We start from the raw sequence: 24,728 nt of genomic DNA on the forward strand, positions 1-24,728 counted from the left end.
AAAACTCTCTCCTAACGAGAAATTGTATAAATTATGAGATAAGCACGTTTAACGAAATTTACTAAACACAAAGGTCTTTTTTGTACTTTGTTGTTTTTTTAATTATTTCACAATTATTCATTTATGTATTGCCACTTAGGGTTATAGTAAGGACTAGAGGGGAAATGTGAATATATTGAATATGGTGTTCTCAGATACCTACCTTTTGGACCGGCCACAAATTCCAGTTCAGTAGTTTTTCTATGTAGTGATATCAAATTGTATATATTTGTAGATAGTGTATATGGTTATATAGGAATTTAATATATGTTGGTATTTGTATATGTACAGTGTATATATATGTATATACATATATTTATATTTATTTTTATACGTAGTAGATCATGTTTGTGAATCTGGGGTAGTGTTTTCGGATTAAATTGTAAAGGAGGTGTAATGTTAAGCCTTGTATGATGGATTTTACAAGGAGCAATCTATGAGAACAGTGTAATATATTGCATTCATGCAGTTATATATTTTTTTATTCCCTTTCCCCTGTCATTAAGTTTGTGGATGGTGGGTGCGGTGAAGTATTTTATTTATGTTCATGCACCATGTGACTCACTTTGGAGGTGGAGCACTGCAAAGAAAAAAATGTATTTAAATGTGTGCTGACCAGGTGTATGGTGTGTGATCAAGAGCACGTGTTGCTCGAAACGCGTTACCTGAGAGGAGAATAAAACCTACCTTACTGCAGCCTGGGGTCCGTGTCTTCTATTGCAGGAGTGTCGTGCAGTGTTTGGAGACTTGGTTTCTATATATATATATATATATATATATATAATTTTTATATAATGTTAAAGTTAAAAAATTAAAAAAAGATAATAGTGAAATATATGTATGTGTATATATTATTATGTTTGTAAGTTTATGTTTTTTAATTATGTTTATTTGGTATATTTAGTTGAAATGTATATTATGTTTAATTTTGTTAAAGATAATATTAATATTTAATATATTTTATTTTATGTATATTTTTAAATCAATATTTTTACATTTTTTACTTCGATATTTTTGATTCAATATTTTTGTACTTACTTGTTTAAGTATAGGGAGTCGATATTTTTGCATTCTACATCTTTTCATCGATATTTTTGTCATCAATATTTTTAACATCGATATTATGTCAGTGAACCACTTTAAAAAAAGCAGTAAAATGAATTAAAATATGTTCACTTCTACGTATGTGTACACTTTTGAGTGAGTTTACTACTTTTCAGCATTCAGAAACTGCACCTTTTTTTTTGTATTTTACACTGTTATAGTAAATTAAATATTTATTTTCAAGTTAAATAAATTTTTAAAATTTACCCTGTGCCTTACCAAAGGGTGACTCCATAGCCGGGACAGAGATTTCCGCATGGTAAGATATAGGTGAAATAAACAAAACAAATGTTTAAAAAAATGTTTTAAATATTAACTATTATAATTTTTAGTATTAATATTATTTACTTCAAATGAAGAACAACGTAGAAAAACTGCTACAGCACTACTAAGTTAATTTTGTATTAAACGTTTCATTAATGAAAATACATTAGGTTAAATGAAAATTATTTTTCTGAAGTTTAAATAAAAAAATAAATTACCACCTGAAGAAAAGAAAATATTTTGTAACGTGCAAAATGAATTGAAATGGATGTCTAGAATTAATGAAAAATAACATTATTTTAAGACAATTTACTGTTACATTATGTTTACCATTAACAATAGGGTAGTAAATATTTTATAATTAAATAATAAAGATGTACTATTTTTATATATATATTTTTTAAGATTGATTTATAATTATTTATATGAACTACTTAAAGTATTTTAATTTAATTTAACATTTATTCCAAAGGGGTTTTATTTAAAGTCCCTACCTCCATTATGTTCTATGGGAGAGTGTTGCAGAACCAGTGATTAGCTATGTGTCGTGTTTGACTTACTACAAAAGTGTAAGTTAGACATAAAAGTTACCTCAGAAGGGTAAGCTACTACACAAGTGCAGTTTGTGAACAGCACTTTGTAGTAAGTTGTGTAGCACTATTATAGTAGTACATAACTTCCCACAAAGTGCAGTTTGTGAATCAGGCCCTGAGTGTTTCCTCCACTTTCGAGGGATCTGGAGGTAATACGTTGTTTTCTAGAACACTGGTCTCATCTGGTTAAAGGAAGAGATGGGTTGATGGGTTGCCCATCATTTGCCAACAGTTGCATTGTTCAAGTTCGCGTACTGGTCTCATGCCGGTTATAGTGCCACAGTGTTCTAGGCTAACATGGAGTACGGCCATGCTGGATCACGCCCACCTCTCTGCCATGAACGAGCTGGGTCTCTTTCACTCCCAGGCTTTGATCCATGAGTCATCTGCTTACTTCCTCGGGTAGGGGTATGATATGCGGAATGATGTGCGCTCTGCTCTCTGTCTAGCTCCTGCGACTTTGAATCAAACTTCTTCTGTGAGCTCTGCATTCTGTTCCGCAGCATCTCCTACCAAAGACAAAGACATAGTGGAATTAGTTGTAACGTATCCAGTGGCAACTGCTCTGAGAACCTTAAACGTTTGGGCTGCTTAACCACACTCCACGGCCAACACCTTTCACCCCATAAGAAAAACTCTTACACCACTTTTTTGAGGTTTAAATAGCTCAAACTTGACCCAGCGGTATTAGAGCGTTTTACATGAGCACCAGTTACATCACACAAGGATTTTTTTAGGCACGGGGATAGTATGTGATTGGCCCAGAATGACAGGGTGTTTAACAGACGCAGAGACTCGAACCTGGTTCCCCAGTTCCAAAGTCGGCAGCTCTGGCTGCAATAATACATCCTCTCCCATACCTCCACCATAATGGCAGCCAGTAGTTTTATTCCATTTATTCCAAGAGGCTGAGCTTCTTCAACATCCTATGCAAGCAACACTCCCTTATCATACTTCATATAAAGCTTTCTCTCAGTCCCTAAAACCAGCATTATTATACTGTCCCCCACAGCTGCAGCTCCTTTGCCATTATCCTGTTAGTTCTCCTATAAATAACATCCTCATAGAGACATTTAACACAATCCTACACACTCTGTTTTCATTCAACAAGCACATGTATGTGATTGCTCAGAAGTGCTGATATTTATATAGGTATAAAGGGGAGATGATTCAGTATCATGTGCATAGCCTGGCAGGCTGTCAGAAGCCTTTGCAAGGCCTTGGTCCAAAACTTAATGTGGGCCTTTGAACATATCCTAAAAACAGAAAGGCATTCTAGGGGAAGAGAAAACATGACTGCTAGCGCCTTCTAGTGGTGTGACCACGGAAGCTGCATCTATTAATGAAGGGGGCAGGCTTGCACTCAATTAAATATCTGTATATTTTTATGAAGGAGTGCAGGCTCTGTAAAGCATGAGGCCTGGGGCAGAATGCCCTCTCACCACCCCAAATTTCGGCTGGTTCTGTAGTCTGGAAGCAGGAATGAGAGTTTTTAGTTGTCCAGGGGCGAAGATGATGGAGGCCCCTATCAGTTGGATAGGTGCTCCTCGGAGTGATGGAGAGGGGTATCCCTTGCAGCTCTTTCCTGACCTGCAGAAGTTATGGGCACGCCTGATGTGTTAACCCATATTCTTGATATGTGGATGGAGAAGGCCTGTCGCTGGATTATTTTCTTTTTTCCAGTTCTCCATCTTCCATCTGGTAATGTCACGGCTTCCTGTTCTTCAACTACCACCCAGGGATGTTACATTGTTCAGCCAGGAGCAGGATGTGGCCTAACGTTTAAAGTGGTCAACCTTGGAGCTGAGGAACTGGGTTTGAGTCTCAGCAGGGACGCTCAACATCCTGCGATTCTGGGCAAATCACTTAATCTACCAGTGCCTAACAAAAACAAATGTCTCAGTCTGTAACGCAACTGGTGCTCATGTAAAGTGCTCTAATACCTTCGAGTCAAGTACACGCTATACAAAACTCCCCAAAAAAAAGAGAGGTGCTATTCCCTCCTGCCATGTATGTGATGCAGCAGGTCTTAAAGTGGCTGCCAATGCAGGTCTTTCAGGGTGGATAATTTGTGGTCAAATATCATGAGTCCCTTCACAGTGCGAGCAGTAATCATCATCTGCCTGGACTCTTTTTAGATGATCATTGCTGTTGATCAGATGTGAGAGACCAAGGCTCGCACACTGATTCTGACATAGTCTTTCGTGAAGGCAGGATCTGACCTTGCACAAAAGAGATAGTTTATGATGTTGTATGTATTTTTATTGCAATGTAAGTTTTGAAGGATACTTCCAAGCAGACGATGAAGCCAAAACACTTTGGGGCGATTATGATGTCGGTCAGGAAGCCTCCGAATGCTTTTCGACCAACACCTCCCGTTTCAATTCCGATTGTCTAATAACAATGCTGGAGGTCGGAATTGAAACCGGAAGGTTATTCCGGCAGGATTCCGACAGGCTCTAGGAGCCCATCAGCCAGTCGGAGGCCCCAACGTAATCCCTGAGGACAGCGTTTCCGCTGTCGGGATTAAGATGTTGTTTTCCGACAGGCTTTCCATGACGGGTTTTCGACATGGAAAGCCTGTCGGAAAGCGACTTTGGGGCCCTTAACAGGGCTCCCATTCCTCCACAGCCTCTGGTTGGAGGCCAAGAGGGCTCCTACGTTTGGATGATGAAGAGGCAGTTTCCGACAAGGTCTTTGTTTCTGCTTGTGAAGTCTTTGAGAAGAAGCAGTGTATTGTTGGCATACAGGTGAACCTTGAAACCATGGGACAGATTCATGTACAGATAGAAGATGAGCGGGGGAATGATGGAGCTTAGAGGGACTCCACAAGCCACTAGAAGATATTTGTAGGAAATCCCTTCATCTGGACTAACAATAATTGGTCAGAGATGTCAGAAGAGAACAAAGAGGTATTAATTTGATTAATCCCATGAGTGTGGGGAGTATGCTGAGGAGAGCTTGTTGGTAAACAGTGTCAAATGCCGCTGAGAGATGAAGAAAGGACTGCTCCTATTGGCAGTGAGTAGGGCATCATCTACACACTGGATACTGCAATTTTGTGCGCTGCAGAAAAGTGTAACGTTTAATTGATAGTTGTGTTGCAAGTTGTATGGCTGCGTTGGAACAGGATAAGAAGTCCCAAGCTCTGAAATCAGATTGTCAAAAGGCTTAAAAGTTTACATAAGTGGATTCAGGGTTGTGATGCAGAGTTCACACAGCCACTGAAGAGATATTTGCAATGTCTTTGTATGTGCAGTCATGCAAGGCTGTTGAGAGTGTGTGTTGAAAGGGGTGAATGTCTTATAAAATTCAGTGTGTGGGAAAAGGGGGACATTTGTTGTTGAGACATAGGGCCTGATTTAGTGTTTGGCAGGCCTGTCAGATCAGGGGCTGTGGCTCCCATTTCCCTAGCGGAAGGCCACCATAGCTAGAGATCACAATCTGCCTGGAAGGATCTCACCTCCCTCTGTTTACTTGCCTGCCTGGCCTATGCACAGAGTGCAGAGAACTTTGAAGAGTGGGTACTCTGTTTGTTACAGCTGCTTGGCAAAGTTCTTTGTTTTACACTGACAAATTACCAAAGCAGGAGTTTGTTATTTCAAAAGGAAAGAATACTCCCTGATGTGCCTGGAATTTCATGTTATTCATGAGGTTTTTTTTTTCGGTATAGGTCCCACTGGAATTTCCGGGCATGCCGGAACAGGAAATATGTCCAAAGGGTGAACTGTGAGTTTGGCATATGGGGCATCCACTACTTTTTGAAGGATGCTTCTCACCTGCCAAACTTTAAATACCCCACCCCCTTTGGGTTTGTCATTGACTTCCTTTTGCAATATTTATATGTCATGAACATGTTATAAGGATTCTATGTTACATCATTTCGCTTGGAATGTGAATGTGAAGAATGTACCAGTTGCTGGAACAACACCTCTCAGTAGGCACTGGTTGGCAGCCTAAAGCTTCTGGAAGGCACTTATGGGATAAACAGATATGTAAGGAAGTTTGGCGAGTATGACGTAACAACTTCTGTGAAGGCAAAATATTTTGAAGCTCACTCCCTCTTTTACAGGTTGCCAGTTCAGTGATCTCAGGGTAATGTGATCATGAAGTTTAAGGCTGATAGCTATGTGTACTACATAGTTTTGAATTCTCTGGAGTTATGAGAGGGAAATGTTGGGAAGACCAGTGTATAGGCTACTGCAGTAGTCAAGGCGAGGCATGGGCACGGCTAGGATCACACTGATGTTCTGTGAAAAACTGAGCATCGGCAGAGCCCATTTTAGCAGATGGATGTGAAGTAATGCCATCCTAGAGACCATGTTTATCTGAGGGAAAAACAATAACTGGCTATCAACGAGCACATCGAGATTATGTGCTTTATCAACAGGGACGCTGTGGATGCAGACCAAGCGGTCTGCATCCACCAATGACCAGATATAGGCAGTGTGCCAAGGTGGGAAGGTACACAGCTCGAAAGAACCCTTTTTATTTCTCAAAAAGGAAACCAGCACTCGCGGGGTCGTTGATCAACACAGCAGTGGATTTATTTCATATAATACAGACATGTTTCGGAAGTGCTCCTTCGTCAGTGTTCCACCCCGGGCACTGGGAGACACCATATTTTATACGTCATTCTTGTCATTATTACAACAAACGAGGGACAAAGAAAGTACATACATTTTCACATAGGTGCCATCTTTGAATACATTTCCTCACAGTTGTTGAGCCTGTTTAAAGTTTCAAAGTAAACATTCTATATGTTAGTACACACCAGTATCGCTACATAGCATATGTGTGTGAACAAAGCTCTATATTATGGCTTCCTCAATCTCTGGTCCATCCAATTTTAAACTCAGAGTCGGATTAGCTCCCATGGCGCAAATAGCGCCTTCGTGCTTATTTACCCCCTGGTTGATGTCAAATCCTAATGTCTTTAATGAATAACTGGTGTATTTACGTGATGCAAGTAAACATTGGCTCAACTTCCCTGTGTCATGTGATCTTGCCCTGAATCGGCCAATGGCAACCTATTGTATATGGTTGCCACGGCTCCCTCTTAATTTGTTATTGCCGTGTATCGGCACTTGTTACAATCTTTACAGAAAAAGAGGAAAAGAAAGAGAAGAGAAAAAGAAAAACTCATCTCATTAAAATCCTTCTCTTTTAGATGACCTGTTGCCGCAACCAAACCTGTAACAATATTTCCTGTTCCCTGTACAATATCTAGATCCCTAGGTGTTTTTTGGAAAATTCAAAGCAGTGGTTCCTAACCGGCAGTTGGTTGTCTTCCGGTGCAACGAGGAGGCGGAGCAGATGACCTGTGGAGGAGCTGTGGAGCAGAGCAGGCAGCCACGGAGCTTGGCGCCCGTTTTGGCATTTTGAGCGTGGAGCGTGGAGCCTGGGGGCTTGTGGAGCGAGCCACTGTGGACTAAAGACTCGTGAGATTAATCTGGTGCCCTCATCGAGAGTCTTATCTACATTGCGCTGTGACTTCTTTATTAGCCATTAAGAACATTGTGGATATCGTGTTCCCAGCAAGCTATCGAGTGAGACTGCCTGCCTCTCTCTTTCTTCTGATTATGCACAGCTGACAACCAAAGCCGGATTCCTCTTTTCAGCGTGTGGAAGTGACCGAGCTTGCCTGCCTCGCTATTTGTATCTCTTCCTTGGTGCACAGGTCAGCTATTTTCATTTCATTTTTCTTAGTTTAATCAAACTTGGAACTCGAGGCTTCCTTTCTCAAAGAAGCTAAGAGATTCTGATTTAGATAATGGCCTCTTAAAGACACACTTCCATCTGAGGCTGTCTGTTTTTGTTTTATGTAAAAAGAACTTAACTTCTCCAGTATTTGGGGTGTCATTCATAGATTCACATGCTTGAATATTCCCCGTCGTCGAAGTGGGAGTCCCACGGTACATAAAATAGCAGTAATATAATATATATATATATTTACATATACAAAAATATCATAATTATACATATAAATATAAAATGTAATACATCTAAAGTATAGAAATAAAGGTGAAAGTACCATAGAACTGAAAAGGCCTATTGAAGCCTTAAAGGAAGAATTCACTTTAGTAGCATATCAGTGTCATTATAATAGTCCACATTCCAGCCAATCAGGCAGCAGCACCCTCTAGAACCTTCTCCTCAGAAGCTCAGGCCCTTAGATGTTCTGCCGCACGTCGTGTGAAGGGAGTCTCCCTGAGCTCTGCTCAGTTTTTTCTACTTCTATTGCTTACTTCAACTCTTAAGATGTCTTCAACTAAAAAACCTTTATTCAGGCCATGTTCTTCTTGTGGAAAGCTTCGCCTTTTTCATGAAGATCCTCACAGTAAGTGCATTTACTGCCTTTACCCGGATCATGAGGTAAGGAACTGCAAGTTTTGCATGACTTTCTCTTCAAAGACTTTGAAAGATAGAGAGGCCCGTCTCCTTCTGTGGCTACAGAAGTTGAAGACTTCAGAAAATCCAGCTTCTGATATAGAGAGCGTGTCTTCTTTCCATTCTAAGGCCTCTCTTAAGCGTGGGTCAGAGACAGAGATGCCTTCTCCTTTCCTGAAGAGAAAGAAGCTCGTTGACGCCTCTAAAATTGTCTCCCCACGGGATCTGCCAGCCTCTACGCCTACGGGACCTGGTTCTCTGGCATCGCAGTCCCAAGCTGTGCCCTCGTCATCAAAAACGGGCGCCGGCTCGTCGACGGGCTCGTCAACGCGTCCGTCGACGACTACGAGATCCGTCGACGCTGTACCAACCATGACGACGACATGTTCAATGTCAACGAAGACAACGGCGACGACGTCTACCTCGTCGACGACGCTTCAAGAGGTGAGACCAAGCTCCTCCATTGTTAAAATCTCGTCGACGACCATCAAACCTGTCTCGTCGACGGCTCTGGCTAAAAAGCATTCGTCGACGAAGACTTTGTCGACGGGTCCATCCTCGACAACGGTCCGATCTTCGTCGACGACAACATCCTCGTCGACGGTGACCAGCCCGTCGACAGCAACATCCTCGTCGACGGTGCCGTCTACGCCGACGATACCACCTTCGTCGACGACTGCCTCGTCGACGGCGAAACCAATGACGACGGCATCCTCTTCGTCGACGGCGCGAAAATCTACGTCGCCGAAAGCTAAGGGGAAAACATTGTCACAGTCGACGGCTCCAAAACCTTCGTCAGTGGGTCCCGCTTTGACAATACCATCTACGATTGTTTCCACTGCCACCTCACCGAAGGGATCATCGACGACACACCATTCACTTGCTACTGCAACTACTTTCACAGTGGTAACAGCTTCAGTGGTCAAACGCCCGGTTCCACGAGACCTATTACTAGTGGTGCTAGTCTTCCAGCACAGTTATTTGAGTCCGCAGAAGAGAACTCCAATGATTGTTCTTATGTCGATGACGTTTTTCGTCCTGCGTCCAGTCCTTCTGAACTCAATATAAAGTGCCAAGAAGATGAGGATGAGGATGAGGAGGAGGGGAGTGCTCTCTTTCCCGTCCATGACGATCAGTTTGTTGCACCTCATGAGGAACCAATGACTCAAATACCGTTCTCTTTGGTGTCCAACCTCCAACATATGCTGGACGATTACAATCGCAGATTCCCTCCATCTGCGCCCACTTCACCTGCTCCTCAACCTTCGGCACCAGCACCAGTACCTGCTGTAACGCCGAGGTCACCGGTTCGTCCACAGCCGGATGCAGATAATGATGAGGATGTGCACCAGGACACAGATCAGGATGACGATGACGTCCTCACGGATTGGGATAACTATAGGGCCCAAACGCCATCTACGCCACCGACATCGCCCTTGGCTTCCCCGCCAGTGGACATCGGAAGTTTCCACAATCTAATGGTACGTGCTGCCAAGCGTTTCCATTTAACCCTGGACGTGCAGCACAAAGATTGCTTCCTCTATGATTTCAACGACCAGCCTCTAAAGCAGACCCATACCATACCAATTATTGATTTTATTTGGCAAGAGGGTCTTAAACTTATGGAGCGGCCAAATTCCATCCCAGCTGTACTACCACGTCTTGACAAGAAATACAAGGCGCCTGCAGACTCACCAGCATGCCTTGTTTCACATCCTAAGGCGGACTCAGTCATCACGCAGGCGGCCCAGAAGCGGTCGCGTAATCCTACCACTCCGCTAACTTCTCCTCCGGACCAGGAAGGGCGCCGATTAGACTCTATCGGAAAGAAATTCACCACCATGGCTGCCACAACGGTCAGAGCGTATATTAAGAGGAACAATGGTCCTTAGCAGACTGAAGAATGAAAAACGAAAATACAATACAGGCCACAATAGGTTACTATATGAATCCACTTTCCAGCCGGACATGGAGTTTTATTCAACAATAGTTAAGAATATAGTCAACAATTTCTGAAACAGTCGTTTCTATGATAGGGCACAAGCCTGTACCCTATATTGGGAAAGAAGTGTGGAGAACAATAAATATTGATCAAACAAAACAAATAAACATAAATACAGGCTAAATCTTTGAGCTGTGGTCACTCGCATGTATTATATTATGCAGCGAGTTTAACCAGAAATAGAAACCACATAAGTTAGGCACAATGGAAAACTGTGGTGCTATTTACAAGTGTCGACGTTTCGATCCCATTGCTCATTAATTCTCGGGATCATCATCAGGACCAAATCAATACATTTGCCTGGGAAAAGTAATAATGGCCCGAATTAAATGTGGGCACTTGTTGCAGCCAAAGGAAACGGCGCCGTAGCTCCGGATAATTGCCGCTTTTTAGACCCAGACCCTAGTTCGGCAGGGGGGTAAATAAACTTCGGGTGGAGGGGGTTAAATCTCCCGTATTATCCAGGTAGTTGGGAGCTCCCGGGGATCAGGACTTCTGGTCTCTAAGTAGAGCTTGCTCAATTTTGAGAAGGAGGGCTGGAAACAGCAACGATGTGCTGTACGCGTCAATGGCACGATGGCTTGTAAACGGTCAGAGCGGCCAACTCCCTGGCCATCCTAGGAAGATATGACCGTCAAATGTGGTCAGAAACTGCAGCTTTGGTTATCCAGCTTCCAGATTCCATCCGAGCCGAGGCCCAGACAATTGTCCAAAAAGGAGAGAAGATCTCTTCGGAGAATATTGATTGTGCTGTTGACATTTCTTCAACAGGATTCAGACAACTTGCTGGAGCTGCTGTTTTAAGACGCCAAGGCTGGCTGAAATCTACGGCTTGTCGCCCTGAAGTACAGGCGAGAGTTCTTGACTTGCCATACGATGGTGATTCCCTTTTTGGCAAGCATGTCGACGATGCCCTGGAATCCATCAAAAAAGACACGGATACTGCTCGTGCCTTAGGAACCCTCCAATACAGGAAGTGGCCTTTTCGGGGAGCACGTGGCAGAGGCAACTCTTCGAATTTTTGTGGCTCCTCCCAGTATCGTTCCTATGGCGACAACAAGCAGAGATACAATTACCAGTCTCAAAATCGCCAATCCGATTCAAGACCTTATCGGAGAAAAAATAACTACAGAGGTGGTACCACCTCTAAAAAGCAGTGACTTCCCCAGGATAAAGTGTTCTCCGACTCTGAAAATTGGAGGTTGAATCTCCCAAAACTTCTACAATTGGTCACATATCACTTCGGATCGTTGGGTCCTAGATGTCATCTTAAAGGGACACGTTCTCAAATTTACAAATTTTCCTCCCACCCGCCAACCCTCTGGCCCGCCCCCAGCTCATCTAAAAGAACTGCTGGCTCAAGTCAAGATCATAGTACAAAAAGGGGCTGTCGAAGTGGTTCCTCGAGTACAACAGGGCAAGGGCTTTTATTCCCGCTTCTTTTTAATCAAGAAAAAGTCGGGAGAGTGGCGTCCCATTCTGGACTTACGAGCCCTGAACAAGTTCATCAAATCACAAACATTTCGGATGTGAACCTTACTGGAAATTTTACAGTACCTCAATCCCGGGGAGTTCCTCTCCACTATCGACCTCCAAGATGCATATTTTCATGTGCCAATATATCACACACACAGAAAATATCTTCGCTTCACTGTCGGATCGAAGCACTTCCAGTTCAAGGTGTTGACATTCGGCCTTCGTTCAACGCCGAGAGTTTTTACAAAGAACATGGCTCCATTCGCAGCTTTCCTTCGCCTGCAGGGCATTCAATGTTACCTTTATTTAGACGATTGTCTGATAAAGGCTGAGACATGTCAAGCAGCAAGGCAACACACTAAGACTTGCCTGTCACTTTTTCGCACCTTGGGCCTTTCTGTCAATCAGGAAAAGTCTCATCTTCGCCCATCACAACAGAGAATCTTTCTAGGAGCCTTAATCGATTCTCGTCTGGCACAGGTGTTTGTCTCACAGGAGCGACAAGTTGGCATACTCAAGATGGTCGCTTTTCTAAGATCAAAAAGGTCAGTTTCTGTACAGATGTTGAAATCCTTTCTGGGCATGGCCTCCTCTTGCATACATCTGATTCCGCACTGCAGACTTCATATGAGAGTCATACAAGAGGAGTTGGACAAACAATGGAAACAAATCTCGGGGTCGTTCAACGACAAACTCTACCTGACCCCCCGCATTCAAACAGCATTGGAATGGTGGGCTCACCTTCCAAACATCGCCGCCGGGCGGCCCTTCCAGGATACAGCTCCTACGCTTACCCTCACAACGGACGCTTCCTTGGAGGGTTGGGGGGCACACCTCAACGGGATATCGGTCAAGGGCAAATAGACTGCAGTTCAACGCACATGGCATATAAATCGCCTAGAACTCTTGGCCATCTTCCTCGCCCTAAAATCTTTCCGGGTGCTGATACAAGGCCAATCACTGCTGTTGCGGACAGACAACACCACCAGCATGCACTACCTCAACAAACAGGGAGGTACGAGGTCTCTTCTGCTTTCCAAGCAGGCGCAAGAAATCTGGGAATGGGCGATTCACCATCAGGTCCACCTAACAGCAGTTCACGTGCCGGGTGTCTCCAAAGCCCTTGCCGACTCTCTCAGCAGATCACTTGCAGACAATCACGAGTGGGAACTCCACCAACCAACTCTGGAGTACATCTTTCGTCAGTGGGGCCAACCACAGATGGATCTGTTTGCGACTCCGGCCAACCGCAAATGCCTACGCTTTGCAAGTCAGCATCCCCACAGAGAGTCGAGCGGGAATGCGTTTTCGATCAATTGGTCGAACAAATTTGTTTACGCTTTTCCTCCGCTCCCTTTCGTTCTGCGCCTGTTGCACAGGATGAGGCTTCAACCCTGTCACATCATACTGATTGCGCCCAGGTGGCCACATCGCCCATGGTTCACGGATCTCCTCCTATTTTCCCAGTGCGATCCGATTCTTCTTCGCCCTCTGCCTCACCTGCTCACCATGAACCAGGGACGGATTTGCCATCCGGATCCGGCATATCTCCAACTGCATGCTTGGAACCTGAGCACAATGAGTTTGTACGTTTGAATATTGCTCCGGAGTGCAGGGAAGTGCTGGCTCATGCACGCGCTCCTTCCACCATTAAGACATATCAATTGAAATGGAAGCGTTTTTATGTCTGGTGTCACAAGGAAGCCCTTGATCCGATGCACGCCAAGCCAGAGCAAATCCTGCCTTTTTTCCTATCTCTAGCGAAGTCAGGATTTTCTCATTCCACTCTTAAAGTCTTTCTGGCAGCAATTTCTCACTTTCGTCATGATGGTTCCACATCACTGTATTCCTCCCGAATCATCTGGCAGTTCTAAAGGGGCCTCTTTCGAATGTATCCACCCATACGTCGGCCGCCGCCTGTTTGGCGCCTGAATCTGGTTTTATCTCAGCTCCTCCTACCTCCTTTTGAGCCCATCCATTCAGCGGACTTAAAATTCCTCACGTGGAAGGTTGCTCTCCTACTCGCGCTTACATCCTCCAGGCGAGTAAGTGACATTCAAGCATTCACAATTCAAACTCCATTTCTTCAATTTTCCAAGGACGCTGTTACTTTACGTACAAATCCAAAATTTATCCCCAAGGTTCCTACGGATTTCCATCTTAATGAGCCTGTCATTCTCAGGACTTTCTTCCCAAATCCTCAGTCTCCCGCTGAGCGTTCTCTACATTCCTTGGATTTAAACCGTTGCCTAAAATTCTACATTCAGCGCACCGCTCCTTTTCGAAAATCAGACCAGCTCTTTGTGGCCTATGGCCGAATGTTCAAAGGACAGCCAGTCACTAAACAATCCATTACTAGATGGATTTCTCCTGCCATCTCCTTCTGCCATCAATGGGCTGGAAAGCCTCTTTCTGCTCTGGTGCGAGCACACTCGACAAGGGCTGTGGCATCATCTACTGCCCTCTTTGCTGGAGTGCCTCTGCGCCAGATCTGCAGAGCTGCAACGTGGTCGAGCAGACACACGTTTACGAGGCACTACTGTCTGGAGTCAGCGGACGCTGCAGACGCTGCTGTGGGCCAAGCAGTGCTACAAAATCTTTTCAACTAAGATGAGCCTCTGTTGCTTCCCGCCTCCTGTCATAAAAGGTTTTGCCATATGTCTAAATGTATGCTATGACAAAGAAGTGGAGTGAGAAAGTACCTTCTCACGAAGAAGCGCGCTCAATTACACATGGAACAATCCGTTCCCTTTCACTGTTCCAAAACTAATTGTAATTCAAGAAAATTCATTCTATTTTATCGATGATTTAAGCGTTTATTTTCATCTTTCTGATAATAGGTGTGTTCATCTTATCATGTTATTAAATTTATTTCCCAATCTTCAAAATAACACCCAATGCATTTCGGGTCAAAGAAAAACAAGGACCCTTCCTCAGGGGTCTGTAAGGAAAATATACAGGACCAGGTTAGTGACCTACTCACTGTCATAATGTAAACAGTCATCTAAAACAATCAATGCTCCACTGTTTATGAACATAATGCTACATCATGGCATGTACTGTAAATAATGTGAAACGTAGCTAGTTAAACTCGCTTAATCGAGCTTAAATGCAAAGCTTTTCTGCCAAAAAATCAAAGATATACCCATTGAGAGGATTTGCTTTAAAGTTAAGGCATACATCGTAATTCAAAAGCATCATTAAATGTTACAGGAATTTACTTGTACAAGTGCCCCTGACTTAGAATGAATAGGACCTATGTGACGAATTACTACCATTTCAAAGCCTGCTCTCACACTTACTTGAAGATACGGGACAAAACGTCTCCATAAACGCTTCAGACGCCATAAGCGGGCGGCTTCACTATGCATTTAACCAATGGCGGACAGGAATCTTAGCGTGTGACGGCGGTCACATGACGCGAGTATACCAACTTCACTAGGCTGCTAAACCAATCAACTAATGCGGCCTTTGCATGTGACATGGGTCGCATGACATGAGTACAACCGCTTCACACTGCCATGTTAATATATCAAAATACAATAGATGCGAAGTAAACAATTTCATCAAGTACATGCAAACAGCGTGTGAAATGTACAACATTAGCGTTTAACATAATGGAAAAAAGATAGTCTCTAGTATATAATATCTGCATTTGAACGACCAAATTAAAGCAAAGTAGTTCATGTGATACTGCATAACCACAAAAGATTAATGAACTGATTCACGGAAAAGGACACAGGGGGAAGAACAGACACTGTCCCCCATGCTCGAATAAATTTATAAGAAACAAGTGTGTTCAATCCTGTCATTCATCCCCACAGGTTGTAGGGTATTGAGTTTTTTGATCCAGAGAACTCTCTTTGTAGTCTTTGTTTATTGGGGTCCATGTCAGGGCGTTGTTTTAACACCTCAAGAATCGTGCATCTTAATTGCGAAATATGGTGGCGTGATTGTATCCAGTGATGAGCTACAGTGGATTTTGTATTGGCAAGTCTGATGTTACTTTTATGCTCTGTAATGCGCACTTTTAATTTGCGTTCAGTTTGACCCACATAAACCTTGCCGCAAGGGCACTTAATCGCATATATGATATTCTTAGTGTCACATGTAGCCGAATACTGTAAGTCAATTTGATATCCTTTGGTGGGGTGTGTAAACTGATTGCCTATAATCATATTTCCACAATGAACACAGTTCTGGCATCTAGACATTCCTTTGTGTGGTGTTTTTACTTTACTAGGTCCATTTAAAATTTCTTTTAGATTGTGTGATCTTTGATATGCGAATGTGATTCTGTCATTATATAGCTCACTCAAATCCGGTTCTCTTGCAATTAGTGACCAATGTTGGTTCAAGATTCGCTTGATTCGCGTTGCTTCTGTGGAATATTTTAGCACGCATACAGTTTTGCTCATGCTTCGTAGGACATTAGTCTCAAGTAAAGACTCCCTAGATTTTGCTTTCACTCTGTTTAGAGATTCATTTAAAACTGTTTCCGGATACCCCCTTATGCGGTATTTCTGAGTCTGAATCTCAAATGATGTTTGTAGATCTGTTTCATTGCTGGTTATACGTTTCAATCTAGTATATTGAGACGTTGGCAAATGTTTTTTTAGTGTCTCTGGATGAAAGCTCTGGAATAATAGACAAGAGTTCCGATCTGTTTGTTTTATGTGCACTTTGGTACTCAATTTGCTGTAATGTAATGAAACTTTTACATCCAGGAAAGCAATGGATGTGTCCTCTACAGTATATGTGAATTTGATCCTTTCATTGTGTGTGTTCAACCGCTCTATATTGTTTATTAGGTCAGATTTTTCCCCTTTCCAGATCACGAATATATCGTCAATGTAGCGCTTAAATACTACTAAGTCATTAGTCCAACAGGGATTTTCCAGAATGTGATCATGTTCAAATTTATTCATGTAAATGTTGGCATATGAGGGAGCCCCCCCAAAGCCCATGGATGTACCATTGCACTGATTGAAGAAACTTCCCTGCCATTCAAAGTAACTATAGAACAAATCAAATTGCATTAATTCCAGAATGAAGACCTGTTGTGGTTCATCCAAATCGCTCTGTAATAGGCTCCATTCTAATGCTTCAATCCCCTCACTATGCGGGATCGATGAATACAAAGATACTACGTCTATAGTGCACAGTAGGTAGGTGGAATTTTCTTGGAATTCAATTGACTTTAATAGTTTCAGAAAGGCCCTTGCGGCAAGGTTTATGTGGGTCAAACTGAACGCAAATTAAAAGTGCGCATTACAGAGCATAAAAGTAACATCAGACTTGCCAATACAAAATCCACTGTAGCTCACCACTGGATACAATCACGCCACCAAATTTCGCAATTAAGATGCACGATTCTTGAGGTGTTAAAACAACGCCCTGACATGGACCCCAATAAACAAAAACTACAAAGAGAGTTCTTCTGGATCAAAAAACTCAATACCCTACAACCTGTGGGGATGAATGACAGGATAGAACACACTTGTTTCTTATAAATTTATTCGAGCATGGGGGACAGTGTCTGTTATTCCCCCTGTGTCCTTTTCCGTGAATCAGTTCATTAATCTTTTGTGGTTATGCAGTATTACATGAACTACTTTGCTTTAATTTGGTCGTTCAAATGCAGATATTATATACTAGAGACTATCTTTTTTCCATTATGTTGAACGCTAATGTTGTACATTTCACACGCTGTTTGCATGTACTTGATGAAATTGTTTACTTCGCATCTATTGTATTTTGATATATTAACATGGCAGTGTGAAGTGGTTGTACTCATGTCATGTGACCCATGTCACATGCAAAGGCCGCGTTAGTTGATTGGTTTAGCAGCCCAGTGAAGTTGGTATACTCGCGTCATGTGACCGCCGTCACACGCTAAGATTCCTGCCCGCCATTGGTTAAATGCATAGTGAAGCCGCCCGCTTATGGCGTCTGAAGCGTTTATGGAGACGTTTTGTCCCGTATCTTCAAGTAAGTGTGAGAGCAGGCTTTGAAATGGTAGTAATTCGTCACATAGGTCCTATTCATTCTAAGTCAGGGGCACTTGTACAAGTAAATTCCTGTAACATTTAATGATGCTTTTGAATTACGATGTATGCCTTAACTTTAAAGCAAATCCTCGCCATGGGTATATCTTTGATGTTTTGGGAGAAAAGCTTTGCATTTAAGCTCGATTAAGCGAGTTTAACTAGCTAAGTTTCACGTTATTTACAGTACATGCCATGATATAGCATTATGTTAATAAACAGTGGAGCATTGATTGTTTTAGATGACTGTTTACATTATGACAGTGAGTAGGTCACTAACCTGGTCCTCTATGTTTTCCTTACAGACCCCTGAGGAAGGGTCATTGTTTTTCTTTGACCCGAAATGCATTGGGTGTTATTTTGAAGATTGGGAAATGAATTTAATAACATGATAAGATGAACACACCTATTATCAGAAAGATGAAAATAAACGCTTAAATCATCGATAAAATGGAATGAATTTTCTTGAATTACAATTAGTTTTGGAACAGTGAAAGGGAACGGATTGTTCCATGTGTAATTGAGCGCGCTTCTTCGTGAGAAGGTCCTTTCTCACTCCACTTCTTTGTTGTATTAAGGCACGGATTGACAACGTGCAACAGGAGCAGCGCTGACCAGAACGTTAAAAAAACTTTTTGATAAGAATTACGTTAAAAGTGTGCACAGGGATAACACAGTTTCTAAATGTATGCTATGTTCATATGTGCACTGACTTTACTAACTTTGGTTTTACATTGCCTTTTATGACTCATGTATTGGTTTACTGCTTTCTATTCTTATTCAGCATGTGAATCTATGAAAGCACCCCTAATACTGGAGAAGAACATTAGTTACTTACCTGTAAACTGTGGTTCTCCAGTATTGGTGTCTTTCATAGATTCACATGCGACCCACCCTTCCTCCCCTCAGAGGCTCTCTTCTCCTCATGCACTATGGCTCACTTTGGTGGTACGAAAATCTGAGGGCCTGAGCTTCTGAGGAGAAGGTTCTAGAGGGTGCTGCTGCCTGATTGGCTGGAATGTGGACTATTATAATGACACTGATATGCTACTAAAGTGAATTCTCCCTTTAAGGCTTCAATGGGCCTTTTCCGTTCTATGGTACTTTCACCTTTATTTCTATACTTTAGATGTATTACATTTTATATGTATATGTATAATCATGATATTTTTTCTATATGTATGTATATATATATATATATATATATATATATATATTACTGCTATTTTATGTACCGTGGGACTCCCACTTCGACGACGGGGAATATTCAAGCATGTGAATCTATGAAAGACACCAATAGTGGAGAACCACAGTTTACAGGTAAGTAACGAATGTTCTTCAGGATCGGCAACTAAGTAACTGGATATTATCTTCACAGACTTTGCACTCGTAAAGTGTGATTTATTTATTTTCATGCTCCTATAAACTCAAGGTCAGAAAAAAACTGGAAGGAATTAAAGGAACATCTTCAGCTCTTCAATTAATATAGAGCAGACACTGCATTTTATTTTTCTACACTTACTGACGAGACTTCTGGTGTTGGGCTCAGTGATTTCGACTGCTGAAAAAAACTGGAAGCATTTAAAGGAACATCTTCAGCTCTTCAACTAATATAGAGCAGACACTGCATTTTTATTTTTCTACATTTACTGACGAGACTTCTGGTTTTGGACTCAGTGATTTCTACTGCTGGGACTACGATGCCGTGGTGCTGAGTGGTGCTGAGTGTCCGCCACTCGCAGACTCTGCCTGCCTACACCACGTTTTTGCTCTGCACTGCTCCACTCTGATTCAGGCTCTGATCCAGGCTCTTGCTATCACTGCCATTTTGCCACTAGCCTGCACGGCTGCTGGCCTGCTGTTCCTGCCACTGTAAAGTAAAGTAAAGTCCACATTTGTAAAGCGCACAATCACCCGTAAGGGTCTATAGGCGCTGGGGGCCGTCGGGGAGATTAAGCGAGCTATTGCCCAGAGTCACATGGTGCTGGGCTAACCTGCTGCCGGAGCCGGGGATCGAACCGTGGTCCCCAGATTCCAGCGTCAGTCGCCCTGGCCGCGGCGCCACACCTCTCCCACTGCAGCTCAACCCCCCCCCGCTTTCATGAGCAGATAGCGGGGGTGTGGTGGTAGCAGCGGTGGTGGATGCAGTGGGTGCAGAAATGGATGTAGTTGAAGTGTAGTTGAAGTGTGGTGATCTATGCCCTAGGCAGTGTTGCAGGGATCATTGAGCATTGACCAGCGGTGCAAGGTGCGGGAGGTGCAAGGTGCAGGAGTGTATGCTTCAGATCTTCAGCACCCCCAGAAGGCCTAGAATCTGGCAAGAGTACAGAGGAAGCTAAGGAGTGGGGTAAAAGGTGGACCAAAAAACTACACACATAGCAAGAGGAAATTTGAAGTGAGCGTGGGGAAACAACACCAGCTCCAACCCTGGAAAATATTTGCACATTGCCTTCTCACAATCCGGCACCCAGCTTATAGCTTTTTTAGCTCTTAGAACTCCTATAGCTCTCAGCGCACAGTAACAACTGAAGTAAGTAGTGATAAGGAGGAATAAGGAGAGGTGTGGAGGTGAACGGAGAAGAGAGGTGAAATCTGTGTCGGCTCTCAGCAATGGCTGAACACCCTGCTAACATACAGAGGGAAGGAAGGAAGGAAGCGGAGGGAAGCAGTACAAGACAAGCAAACAAAGAAATGCGTTCAGGGAAAATAAGAGAAGCGCGGGAAGTGGTGCGGAAGAAGCAAAAGTTTCAAAACAGGGCGGCTTCTGCCGACGAGGACAATTATATTGATTATGTTGCAAATGGAGAAGTCTGGCTCAGAGGGGCTAGCAGCACAATGCCTTGATAGAAACCCAAATTGGGACCAAAAAAAAAAAGGGATAGAGAAGGCGGATTTTTTGAAGAACCCAGTTGATGTTCTGCTTACATATCGAAAAGATCTGTATACTAGGGAGCTACAAAGCCCGATTCAACCACAGGAATCAGGGCCTCCCAAATCGGTCCCTAGTAAAATCATGATCAAAAAAGAGGCATTGAAATCTTGCTCGACCATGGAGGGGTTAAATATAAAGAGAAACATCAAAAAACCTTTGTTTAACTGGGAAACTTGGAGTCTAAGTAGTGACCGGCTACGTGAGAAGGAATGTTCCATTACAGTGGCCCGGCAAGGGGAGTCGCCAGTCTGTGAGGTATTGGAGGAAGTAGGCGCTAACGGCGATCGACAAACGATCTTGGAGCCGCTTAACAGTAGTAAGGCGCAAGAAGGGCATAAGGAACTAATGATTCAAGCTGAGGTGCACCCACAAGTAAACAACGAGATGGTATATATGGATAATTGGGATGAATTGGAAGATTTAGAAGGAATAGATCCTGTTTGGAAATTAAAATTGGGAACGGAGTTAACGGAGGTATTGGACACGGTGGAGAGTAGTATAGTACCTGTGGTGAGAGGAGTGCATCCAGAAAAAGTATCAGAATCATTGGACGATTCAATTTGTGATCCCTCTCAGGACGTATTTCAGAAAAATTATGACATAAGAGATAATGTAACACCAGTAAAAATAGAAGAACAATCAGAAATTAAAAATGACTCAACACAGAGAGAGGACAGGAATGAGATAATTAAACATGAATTATCACAGAGAGAGGACAGGATTGAGATAAATGAATTACAAGGGGCTCAACCTGTGGGGTCCACAGTAATGGGCACCTTGGCTGATGATATGCAAGTTGGACCGCCAACCAGAGAATCACTGGGGGAAAAAAGCCTGAATAACAACACTTGGGGATTTGACTCAATTCATTTCAATCGGTGGTCAATGCATTGACATATCAGTCAAGTAAATTGGATATCCAGGTGGATCTTTTAAATACAATGGCATTATACATTACAGCGATTGATAAAAAAATTGGGGCATTGAATCAGTTGATCGTTAAGGCCCAGGCAGTAGTACAGGTGGAGCCTGAAAATACGTGTGTATGTAGCCCAGTATTGGATAAACTGTCCTCGCTGCCAGGGATGCTGAAACAGGTTCTGGCAGAAATCAAGGGGCAACTACAACCTACTACTGAAGAAGGTAATAGCCCTAAGGGTCAAAGAGTCAACAACAGTGGGATAGCAGAGGGAAATAAACCTGAGCGCATACGTGAATTTGTGAAGGGGAGCCTCGGGGGGGAAATTTTAAGTATGGAAAAGATACAGTTGCGGAATAATGTAGACTTAACACAGGGGAGTTACTCAGGAAAGAACTTAGATAAACCCATTGCCATACACAAAAAGCTATTAAGTGATCAGGCATCGTCTAGCACACTAGGTAGGAATAGTCCTGTTGAGCAGAGAGCCCTAGAATCGCCTGCACAAGGGGAAGAAGTCAATACATTTAAGCTCTCTAAGAGACAAAGAAAGAGACTTAGGAAAAGCCACAATAGAAAAGAGGTGGAGAAGAGTCCAGGTCGCCAAGGGAAGGTGTATCCAATTTTTGGCCCTAATATAGGAAGACATGTGACTCGTCTGGAACAAGAAAAGAGTGATGGTAAGGGAAGGGAAAATAGTGTGGAGAAGGAAAATGAGAATATATTAGCTAGTGCGAAAGGGAAAAGGACGAAGAAAAAGGAGGGTCAACTGGAAGATATCCAACAGGAATTAGTCTATGCCAAAATAGTAAAAAAAGAACATATAAACCAAATTAAAACAGTGGAGAAGGTGGAGCTTTTGGAAACTTCGCTTAACGTGGTGGAGGGGACAGATGTAAAGGAAACCAGAATGCAACAAGTTTGTGAACAATCACTAAGGAATGATGATGAGCCCCAAAGGGGACAGAGGCAATGATCGAAGGAGGAACGTCAATTGGGAAAGAACAACCGAAATGAAACAGGACAGGTTAAGAACATTCAGCAGGATATAGTCTGCACGATCAAGCAGGGTCAAAAGGCCAGAACAACACGGCACAGCTTGCCTAGTATTCATTGTAAAATGACATTTGTGCCAAAATATAAATCAAGGGGTCACTTTGATCGAATAAATAGAGGGTCTATGATTCGAATGACCAAGGAAATAGAGGCTTTACAACACATAGAGTCCACGGATATACATTCAGTTACATTTGTAAGTAACCCGTCGTGGGGAGGTGAGGAAGCGACAATGATCACATAGACGACTGCTGAGGTAGCGGACCAACTATGGACGGAAAAAGAGCAATTTGAAACATTGGGTATTGAGATGATAAGAGAAAAGGAGGAACCCTATCCACAGTTTCTAAAACCGAAGGGTGGAGAGGGTCAATGAAGAAGGTGATAGGGGAAGACAGAAACTAACGAAAAGTCCACAAATGGGCAATAAAAATCAGCAATTGGGTGCAATGACGATCTTGAAAGGGGCAAGGAGTAGCTCAATTACCCCTTTAAGGGACAATATTACCCTTCAGGCTGATAACTACACTGAAGCCAAGGAGAGCAAAACTCTTTACTCAAAGTCGGACTGGTTCTGGCTACCGAGTACCTTGAATGTCAGGACAGACAAAGGTGTAAGAGAATGACAGGATATAAACCGTCTTGTTGACAACAAAAATAAAGGTGACACCCGTGCATGGAATTTAGAGGGTCTGGCAGTAAAGGTAGACATCTGCTCATGGAACATAGAGGGTTTGGCAGCAAAAGTGACGATCATGATGTCCTAACATACATTGGTAGATATCAGATAATCCTCTTTCAAGAAACATGGGCACAGGAGGAAATTAAGTTACCAGCATACTTATGCTATAGTAAACCAGCAATTAAAACAAAATTGAAGGGACAAGCAGCAGGAGGTTTGGCCATATATGTTTCAGTGGCTTTAAAAAAAAAGGACGAAGAAGTGGAAATCAACCATTCAAACATTCAAGCAATTACGGTCTGGCTGGTTAGCACAAGAAATAAGATCCCTTCTTCGATGATAATAAATGTATACATTCATCCTCTTGGCAGCAAAAAAAAAAGAAACAATAGAGATAATACTGAGCCTATTAATAACATTAAGCATGAAGAATCCTTTGGATAATCTTGACAGGGGATTTCAATGTGAATTTCTTCCATGGGGCGCCTAGGGATCAAATATTGGAGGAGATTGATCAATTTTGGCATATCCCGGCAATTGATGCAACTATACAATGAATAGACAAAATGGGTAAAGATACAGTGATAAACCTGGAGCATCATGGCCTTTGAGTTTTGAATGGCCGAGTGGATCCGGACATCCCAGCTCAGGCGACCCATTTTACGTCACAATCCAAAGCTGTTATTGATTACACTTTAGTGTCTCTCCCATTATACCAATCAATAATAAGCTATAATCTGGGAAATAGACTGGAAAGTGATCACCAACCACAAATGATCAGCCTCAATCTTCATATTACCCGACACAAACAAAACGCCCCTGAGATAGGGGAACCTATGGGTCTGACCTATAGAAGGATAAACTGGACTGTAAATAATATAAAAAAGATCGAACAACAAGCAAGAGACCAGTGGGAGGAAGAGTTAAATAGAATAGATCAAAATCCATTGAGCCTCTGGGAGTAGTTCATAACTAATCTATCGGAGAAAAATGCTGTGCATTCAAAAGGCATGGTAACATCGGCTACATCTTTACCCAAAAAAATGTCTGTTCAACTTAAGATAGCAAAAAGGAAATTGAACAATGCACTGAGGGTCCTAAGAAATCAACCATCCTCTAATGTCAGGAGTACGATATTACCAACACTGAGGTCACTCTATGTACAGTCATTTCTTCCCCACTAATCAGTCCATTTGGGCTTTTTGTCTGAAGATCTAAGATATA

General features: G+C 42.7%; 1 protein-coding gene across 1 annotated transcript in view; it reads right to left on the reverse strand.

The window, feature by feature from the left end:
* Positions 1-1,733: 1,733 nt before the first annotated feature.
* LOC144769376 (uncharacterized) overlaps positions 1,734-24,728 on the reverse strand; it is a 155,728-nt gene continuing 132,733 nt past the window's right edge. The window contains exon 19 of the mRNA XM_078653434.1: positions 1,734-2,509. Within this exon, the coding sequence (XP_078509560.1) occupies positions 2,288-2,509 (222 nt within the window). The 3' untranslated portion in view covers positions 1,734-2,287. The remainder of the gene's footprint in view (positions 2,510-24,728) is intronic.

This window comes from Lissotriton helveticus, chromosome 1_1 (genome assembly GCF_964261635.1).
Source record: "Lissotriton helveticus chromosome 1_1, aLisHel1.1, whole genome shotgun sequence".
NCBI lineage: Eukaryota > Metazoa > Chordata > Amphibia > Caudata > Salamandridae > Lissotriton > Lissotriton helveticus.